At 30.0% G+C, this 9,892-nt stretch overlaps 1 protein-coding gene across 1 annotated transcript in view; it reads left to right on the top strand.

Annotated features, from left to right (window-relative positions):
* Positions 1 to 9,679, top strand: part of LOC143251761 (uncharacterized) — a 22,989-nt gene extending 13,310 nt beyond the window's left edge. Inside the window, exons 8-15 of the mRNA XM_076503004.1 lie at positions 838 to 1,007; positions 2,965 to 3,111; positions 3,868 to 3,987; positions 4,143 to 4,255; positions 5,198 to 5,372; positions 7,022 to 7,174; positions 8,028 to 8,223; positions 9,253 to 9,679. Coding sequence (XP_076359119.1) covers positions 838 to 1,007; positions 2,965 to 3,111; positions 3,868 to 3,987; positions 4,143 to 4,255; positions 5,198 to 5,372; positions 7,022 to 7,174; positions 8,028 to 8,189 — 1,040 coding nt within the window. The 3' untranslated portion in view covers positions 8,190 to 8,223; positions 9,253 to 9,679. The remainder of the gene's footprint in view (positions 1 to 837; positions 1,008 to 2,964; positions 3,112 to 3,867; positions 3,988 to 4,142; positions 4,256 to 5,197; positions 5,373 to 7,021; positions 7,175 to 8,027; positions 8,224 to 9,252) is intronic.
* The last annotated feature ends 213 nt before the right edge of the window (positions 9,680 to 9,892 follow it).

The following is a 9,892-nucleotide window of genomic DNA, read 5'->3' as shown; positions in this document are numbered from 1 at the left end:
TACCTTATTCAGTAGTGCAAAATATTTTCTTTGGTTTAGACAATTTTAAATTAGGGTTAAGCTTGGTTGTGCTTAATTTTTTGAACTATCACTTAACAAGCTGAACTGTGAACTCAAGGATTCATGGTTTGTGAGCTCTGCCACAAAATTGTTATCTAATTATGGGTTTGATGATGTATTATAAGAGATTGTCAAATCCTATTAAGATAGTCCAATAATTGATGGTAGGTACTGCTACCAGTAGGTACTGGTAGGTACTAACTGTCTTTCATCCAGTCTATTATTTCAAAATTAAGGAGTGCTAATTCTTACAAACCTTGTGTAAATTTATGTAAATATCCAAAACAGGCAGACAGACTTTACTTATTTATCTAACCTAGTTAAACTGTAAAGACTTTGCCAAACAATTTGAAAATTAGTTCTGTTTTATAAGAACATCTTAAATTAAAACCTGGTACTTTACTGCAGTATTTTTCACAACTAAAATAGACCAAATTATTTACCAAATAGAAATAATTATAAGACAAAGTAAGTACATGATCATAACATTATTCATGGGAGAAAAATGTTTTAAATTATTTTGCTTATAAAAGGCATATTAAGTAATTAATTTACACTAAATCAGAACTTTACGTCAGTAATTGTTTTAAAACAGCTAATTGTGTTTTTGTGAATGAAATACTAGGATGTGAACACAATACATTAAGTTTGAAAATTTCAGAGTAGTGCACTTAATATAAAATTATGATTAAAATTTTATCATTATCATAAGTTTTTAAAACCAGTAAAAGCACATCATACTTTCTGTTCTTTTTATAAACCTTGCGTTTTATTTAGTAGATTTGTCCTTCAACAATATTGAACATATCGAGGGACTGAGTCATCTAAGTAAACTAGAAGACCTATCTTTATACAGCAACAGAATAACCAAGTTAGAAAATCTAGACCAGCTAAGTAAACTCCAAGTTTTGTCCGTTGGAAATAACTTGATTGATGACTTTGAAAATGTAATTGTTTTGTACATGCCTCTTAATGTTTTGATTTTCTAATCAATAAAGATATATCTATATATTCATTAGCCAAGTATTGTTCATCCAGAAGTGTTAGAAGTTTGAATTTTATGATGATTTATGATCTTTGTTATAACTCCAATTTAAAAAAACAAACTGTATTGTGAATATATTGTTTATTATAATCTATTTATGACACCTTCTTTCATTAATGTTATAATAAACTGTTTCTAATTCTTTTTCAGTAATATTGTAATAAACTGTTTCTAGAACATTCTTTTTTAATAATACTGTAATATAACTGTTTCTCATGTTTCTTTCAATAATACTGTAATGTAAGTGTTTCTCTGGTACTTTCTTTCAATAATACTGTAATGTAACTGTTTCTCGTACTTTCTTTCAATAATACTGTAATGTAACTGTTTCTCGTACTTTTCTTTCAATAATACTGTAATGTAACTGTTTCTATTGCTTTCTTTCAATAATACTGTAATATAAGTGTTTCTCGTGCTTTCTTTCAATAATGCTGTAATGTAACTGTTACTCGTGCTTTCTGTCAATAATACTATGATATGAAGTGCTATTCTTACTTTCTTTCAATACTACAATAATGTAACTGTTTCTCGTGCTTTCTCAATAATGCTGTAATAAACTGTTTCTCGTGCTTTCTTTCAATAATACATACGTAACTGTTTCTAGTGCTTTCTTTCAATAATACTGTAATATAACTGTTTCTCGTACTTTCTTTCAATAATACTGTAATGTAACTGTTTCTCGTGCTTTCTTTCAATAATACTGTAATGTAACTGTTTCTCGTGCTTTCTTTCAATAATACTGTAATGTAACTGTTTCTCGTTACTTTCTTTCAATAATACTGTAATGTAACTGTTTCTCAGTACTTTCTTTCAGTAATCTGTAATATGCCTATTTCTAGAACTTTCTTTCAATAATGTTATAATAAGGTATTTCTTGCTTACTTTCTTTCAAAATATTTTTAATTTTAAAGTTCATGGTTTTAACACCATGTCAGTTTAACAATACAAATTGTGACTATAAACAATATATATTTTCACTTAATGGACAAGAAATACTTGTCCTTGTTTATTGTGAACTTGTATATAAATGTTCAAGAGGCAGAGATGTGAGCAGAATAAATATCATCATCTGTTATAAAGCTGAGATATTTTCAGCTTTAAACATTTTCCCAAAAAGAATAAGTAAGGTAAATACACTAAGGAACAAAAGATTTGGCAAGAATGCATTGTCCACTAAAACTGTCTCAGTCTGTGATAAGGAATAAATGGACTGCATGTGATGTGTGATACACAATGAAACAATCTTTATTTATATGACACAGTGGACAGTCGTTTTTAGATGTAGACTGATTTAGCTGGGTGTACTCCTGTAGACTTGTTTTACAAGTGTATTGACTCACTTGATAATTTTCCAGTGTTTCAGACTGACTAAATTTCATATTACTGATTTAAACTAGTGACATCAGACTTACCCAGAGTAACTAGTACTACTAACAAGACTGGTCATTCCCATTCAGCTGTAAAGGAGGTCATAACCTTGAGATATCACCTGACTTACCATTGGAGAATACTGCTTCACCTTTACGCACAAACTTTACAGCCATACTCCCCTGAACATACCAGATTTTATCCATAAGTAATGAAAAAGATAAAATAACTTATTTTAAAACTGCACTTATATATAACAAATACAAAATTTTGAAGAGTTTCATATTAAAACAAGAAGTTAGAAAATATATGGCATGTCTGCTTACAATAATGTCATGTGTAGGTAAATAATTTATACTCTTGCACAATATTTGTATGTACTTGTTTTCATATCATATTCTGTATAACTTAGCTCCTTATATATAGTTACAATAATATTTTCTAGTAGGGTTCAGAAAGAATTGTTTTACTTGAAGTAATATATATTTCAGGTGTTATACCTTCGGAGCCTTAAAAACGTACAGTGTCTAAATTTAGCAGGTAATCCTGTTACTGGAAGAGAGAATTACAGACTTCAAGTAGCAGCCCACTTGTCACAACTCAGATACTTAGATTACAGAATAATCTCCAAAGAAGAGGTAAGAGTTGTCCTCTTGTAATGTATGTATGAGTTGAAATGAATTAAAATGGCTGTACTTTAATTTTCCATTTGTTTAAGTATTTTAAAATGTAATTTTAGTTTCATTATGTTTTATGAAAGCAGGAAAACATCTCTGTAATTTATTATTATTATTTATTACTTTCTCTTAACAACAGAGGTGTTTTGCTGTTTTTATATATGCTTCAGTGTATTCAAACAGCCAAACTCTAAAAGAGACTAGTACCACCATAACCAGGGTTTTATTTGGTATCAACAGCTGTTTACAACCTAACTAAAATAGACTAGTGCCACCATAGCCAAGGTTTTATTTGGTACCAACAGCTGTTTACAACATAAGTAAAATAGACTAGTGCCACTGTAACCAGGATTTTATTTGATACTAACAGCTGTTTACAACATAACTAAAAGAGACTGGTGCCACCATATCCAAGGTTTTATTTGGTACTAACAGCTTTTTGCAAAGTCTGTTCTACTGTCACTTGTAAACTTTCTTGTTTACTGTTAGTTAAAAATATGCAGTTAAGACTTGATTAGTTATTTTAAAAATTAAATTTCCAAAGTCTTTTTGAGGTTTTGTAATAGATGTATGTTTTAAAGACTTGCAACTTTAAATCACACAGTTGTGACAGATAAGCTACATGTAATATATAACAACAAAATGAAATGTTTAAAGTATTGGTAATGTATGAAATAGTCTTGTGTTGGTTACTTAATATAATTTTTTATCCTTCAGAAAGTGGTAGCAAGTGAAAAATATGGACATGTTGTAGAAGAGTTGGTAGCAGCAGATCTCATAAAAGAAAAGGAGAAAGAAGAGATAAGAAAAGAAGAAGAAAAAAGATTGTTACACAAAGTACGTTGTGAAAGTTTGGAATTACTAGCATCATGTGAGGCAGGAGTTCTTTGCTTTATTATATTTGGGTAATTCATCTAAAATGGTTAAATATATTACAAAAGCTGTTTATAATGCTATGTATTTGTACAATGTGTTGTTTTCTTTCTCATCAGGAGGCATTTGTAGAGAACTTTGAAGGGTCCCAATTCTTTGATTTAATGTTTGCTGAGGACAAAGTCGGGACACTCTTCACCATGTTACCTGGAACTGAAAAATATTTCAAAACATATCCTTTGTTTGTATTTAATTTTCATACTGTTAACTAAATAATGTGGGCTACATCACATTTTTTGGATAATTGAAAATTATATTTTCGTAACTTAAGAAAATAAACAAAATTAGAACAGCCAAGATAGCTTCAAAGTTTCTCTTGTTTTTGTTATTTGTAGTTCTGAGTAATGCACCAAGATCATCGTACATTTCCCGCTAGTAAGAATACTGTAACATGAAACATGCTAAAGATAACAACATGGATGATGTCCTAAGAACTTAACACTCTTCCATCCTGTTTACTTGAGAGTAGCTCTTGGTGACATGGATATGCAGAGAGAGTTGTATATGTTACTGTCTTTCTTTGTTGTCGACTCTTTTCTTTCTCCATGTTAGGTTTCATGTTAGATAGTATTGGTAGGTTTGTTTGAGGTTATCTGTTTTAGATAGATCTTGAGGTACCATATCTGATATAGATGTTGGTTTTAGACAATGTGTTTATTTTGTTTTTACACATATTTGTAAATCTTACATTTCTAGATATTAGCTTTGGGCCTTAAATATATGTTTTTTTATCAGTGAAGGTGATACATACCAAGAACTGAATATGAAATCATATTATGTTAATATGCTAAGTTTTGATAAACATTGGTCTGTCTTTTTATAAATAATATGTTGGCAAACAAACATTTTATAATTTAACTATAACTGTTTAATAGAACACATTAAACATTAGCTTATGTTTAGTTGTTATGTTTCTGTTTAGATTGTTGATCTATACAGTCTTATGTTCTGTTTCTTTCTTTGTGTAAGACTTTGGAGAAGTTAGAACTTTAGTTATTTTGCAGGATATTCTAGGGAAAATAGTTGAATCTAAGAATATCTGCATTAAGTTGTCATGCTGAATAAGAATGCTGCTGATGTATTCATTTAATTTTTACTTAACTTTTGTGTTTACTTTCAAAGAACAATTTATAAAGACAGTTGAAGACCTTTTAAAGCTAGGATTGGATGAACATCAGCGAAGAAATAATGAAAGAAGAGAATTTTTAAAAAGTGTAGAAGAAACAGTTCTTAACAACAGAGCTCTTGGTACAGAAAAAGTAGAGGCCTTTGTGGAGTACAAGAACAGTGTAAGACACATGAAATATTAAACAAACTCTTAAAGCAAAATTAAAAAACTAAAATAAAAAAAAAACAGTTTAACACATTTAGCTTTGTTAGTATTTCTTCTTTATATGAGAAATAATTGTATGGTTATTACTTTGTTTATTATTTTGTAAAAATTACAAACAGAACTCTCCATTAATAATATTTAAATAAACATATAAAAAAATTAAATCACATAAATTAAACAACCTTGAAGCACTCTGCTACTTGTACACCTATTACTTGATAACACCTACCTGTACAAATTTTGTTTGTGTTTATATATATGAATAATTCCAATTAATAAATTTATTAATACAGTCATTATTTGTATCCCAGCAGAATAACTATTCACTAGTTTGACATAAGGAATCCCTACTTATAGGCCTGGCATGGCCAGGTGGTTAAAGCACTCGACTTGTAATCCGAGGGTCACGGGTTCGAATCTCCATCACACCAAACATGCTCACCCTTTCAGCCGTGGGGGCATTATAATATGATGTTCAATCCCACAACTCATTTGTGAAAGAGTAGCCCAAGAGTTGGCAGTGGGTGGTGATGACTAGCTGCCTTCCTTTTAGTCTTACACTGCTAAGTCAGGAACAGCTAGCGTAGATAGCCCTCGTGTAGGTTTTGTGTGAAATTCAAAACAAAACCAAACCCTACTTCTTAAATTTTATTTTTATTATAAGTCATTTCACAAAAGAAAAAAGTAAGTAATTAATGGGACAAAATTATAACAAATAGTATGAGCTTTTAATAATGGGTAGATTTAGGAGCTGAGGACATAAATCAGTTAAACTGACTTACTCATTGTAGGACCAGATTATAATAGCTGTAACTTTATTGGTAAACTTTTCATTGTAAACCAGCGAGATATATAATGTACTTTTTTGTAATGTAAGATTATCTTTGAATTATTATGATAACCAAAGATTAACATAATTTTTCATATTAGGTTCTCAAATATGGTTGGTCATCATATGAATTATTCATCTTCATTTACCTTGCCAACAGAATAAGTTCCAATTTTACTAGTAAGACAAATGATAGTGGGTGTAAAAGTTTTTCTGATTATTTATTAATTAATTATTCAGCTTAACCAACTAACTAGCATGGTAAATAAATAACTGAGTTTTCTATGTTTTCAAATATCAGGATGAAAGTGCATGCTACTTACACAAATTGGGAATAAAACTCTGTGACCAGTAACAACTTTGGTTGTGGTAGTACACTCATGTGCCTTCTTAGCATCTTTGAAGTATGTATTGATTATTTTAGCTGTGCATGCATATCAGTTATGTGGATTCCTGGTGATAACAACTAGTTTAGTTAGTTTATCATGCTTTCAGATTGGTCACTATTTATAATTTGTTTGATCTTTTGTACCATTGGTTAAAATCATGAGTTGGCTGTCAAACTATATTACACACTTTTTCAGCATACAGAATCATATGGGGTATTGTAATAAACTTATAATCTATATTTGTACACTGTGCATTTAATATTTTATGATCACCCCTCTCCACTGACTTGATGGTAAATCTAAGGACGTATAATATAAGAAATTGCACTTGGGTAGTTTTCTCTTAGTACCAAACAAATTTTCCTATATTTCTCACCCTGTGTTTAGGTTTTCCAGGAATTGCAACAGCTGGATCCAGAAAGTGAAAATCCTGAAGTTGTAGAGAAGTTTAATAGCCTTTTTCAGGAATTCCATAGAGAAACTTCCCTGCTTCTCAATGAACTGATGAATCTAGAAATGACACTGATAGACCAACTAGAAGTAAGTGTCCATGTGTTAGACATGAAATATAAACTACTACACACTATCTCACTTCATTTAGTAACCAGTAAACACACTTCTGTTTCACTTTAACAATCACATGTAACTTTTTTTTATCTTAGGAAAGTATTGGTTCATTTATAACCAAACAGTTTTAAACAGTATTAAACAGATAAATTTAATATATTTTTAATGTATCATAAAATATAATTGCACATCAACAGTATTACCTACTCTATGTCAACTCTGTTTTTAATTAAGACACTTTAAAAACTAGTGGAACAATAATTTAATATGCTGATCTACATTAATAGTGAATAAAAATCCATCTCAGTGGAATGTTAGAATAGCAAAATAATTGGAGGTTATATTATTAACCTTTTATAGTTATATCACTGTCAGAGTTTTTAATAGTTTCACCACATGTGAATGATTTGTCAAATTTGCTTATCGTGTAAAGTATAGAGCATTGTAGTATACCATTTTGTTTACCTTCACTAATAGTTTTATCAGATGAATTTTTTATTCACCCTTGTAAAAATGTTGACTTGTTTGGTATTTCATTATTAAGACAATACTTTTTGTAGTTTCAGTGAAATACAGTTATTTTTCAAAATGTATTAACTTGCATACACAAACTCATCAAAGAGTAAATTTAATGTAGTTTGTTACAAGAGAAGAAATGACTAATTCACCTGGAAGTTATGAAAGTAAACCACGTAAGTTGTTTGATAATAGAGATGCTTTGAGTAGAATATAATAATAAAACCTAATTTATTGTTACACAGTTTTAAATTGATACATAAAAATATCAAAGTAGCACAAAACTGTTTACTCATCTCTGGACCCATAGGAGATATACAGGGAATTTGAGCATCAGTTAACAGAGATGGTTAATAGTTTTGTGGAACTGGTTCGTGTTTCCATGGCTCACCTTCGAGAACTTGAACAGTTCTACACAGAAGATCTCAGTGAGCTGGCAATGTCTTGTCTGGAAAGGTTCATTAAAAAATGATGTGGATCTGGATCTACCAGAAGGCCTACATGTTGTAAGTATAAAAACAATGGTATCACAGTAAATAAAGCAAAACAACAGATTTGACAAGAAAAATAGTATTTGTACTTATTAACTAACATAATAGTCACATTATTACATTGTATCTGATCTTATCATGTTTTAAAATATAAAGTTGAATTATACCATGCATCATACCAGATAGATTTACAAACTGTTCCATAAATTCCTGGTGGTACTTAATAGACAGATTTAAGTGCTATATATATCTTTCTGTTCCATTCTTTGGTTCATAATCCCTGAACTTCCAAACAAAGTAAACAAAAATGTATGTCATTACCCTGTGTCAGTAATCTATGAAATATGACATCAGTATTTGAGAAGATATTTATTTTAATGCAGTAACTTTTAATCATAGCATAAAGTTTATGGGTAACTAATACCTGAAGTTTGAAACAAAAGTGTACAGGATTAACTAGTCATAAATGTTAGATCACAGCTCTATTTGATGATTCACTTTTCTCAGATATAGTATGGTTACATGCTATAGGAGGTTAACACAGACTATAGACTCTAGTCATAGCACATTTGTCAGTCCATATAATGCGATACCACCATCTTTCATTTCTGACCACTAACTATAGGGATGACCAGACTGTATTATTTGACTGTTGTACCATTATATTATTATAAAGGCTTGTTTGATGTGAGTTGTTAAAAATTAACAACCTAGTTTTAATTTGATGATAAAGAACCCACTTCTGGGACAATGAAGTCCGAAGATGAATGGATAATGAAGGACATTATTGTAAAGTTTAACATGCTAACATTATTCTTGGGTTCTTACTTTACTAGTTAGCCAACTTATTCAAACCTGAAAGACCAGGTGAACAATCTTGTAGTTAACTATTCTACATAATATCAAAACTACTGTTTAGATAAGGCATATTGTTATTCAAACAACACAAGTTTTTTAAAGTATATGAACTTAAAATTACGGTTATACATCCACTTGAAATTAGTGTAATAAAATATTTGGTCAAAATAAGCTTTCATGTTTTAGGTGTTTGTTAACAAAGACACTGTTAAGAATGCAGTTAGTAGCTCTCACGAACATCGTCTAGCTGTTATTGATGAACGTGAAGATATACTCACATCCACGATTTACATATGGATGAACGACTTATTGAATCAATTAAACTTGGAAGAGCAAGAGAGAAACAGACACAAAGTCCTGGAAATCAACCATTTCATAGACAAACAGAGAGAAGAGGTTGATGAGAATCGAGATTTGGCGAGTGAAGAAGACATCCACTTCTGTTTGTAGTCATCAACGGAAACATGGCTTACTGGTTTTTAGTTAAAAACGTATATATCCAAATGAACAATTTCAATATTAGGATAAGGTAATGAAATAACTGATATTAAAATACTTTTTATATTTTAACTTTTCTAATTAGATGTTAAAAACTAATGAAATCCATTCTAAATATAGTAATTTTTATATAATTTCAGTTTATGGCACATTTGTTCAATGCATAATTTTGCTTAAGTACACAAGTTATTGTTACCAGGAAAAACCAACCAGAAATTTAACATCATGGTATTAAATTAGTCATTTTCAGCTAATTTATATTTCCTTAGGGAGGCACTTTCCTCACGGCGAAATGTTGCACATTTTATTATATAAACGTACCCACAGT

Source organism: Tachypleus tridentatus, chromosome 6 (genome assembly GCF_004210375.1).
Source record: "Tachypleus tridentatus isolate NWPU-2018 chromosome 6, ASM421037v1, whole genome shotgun sequence".
Classification (NCBI taxonomy): domain Eukaryota; kingdom Metazoa; phylum Arthropoda; class Merostomata; order Xiphosura; family Limulidae; genus Tachypleus; species Tachypleus tridentatus.
The sequence above is the reverse complement of the archived record's forward strand: the minus strand, read 5'-3'. Positions and strand labels throughout refer to the sequence as shown.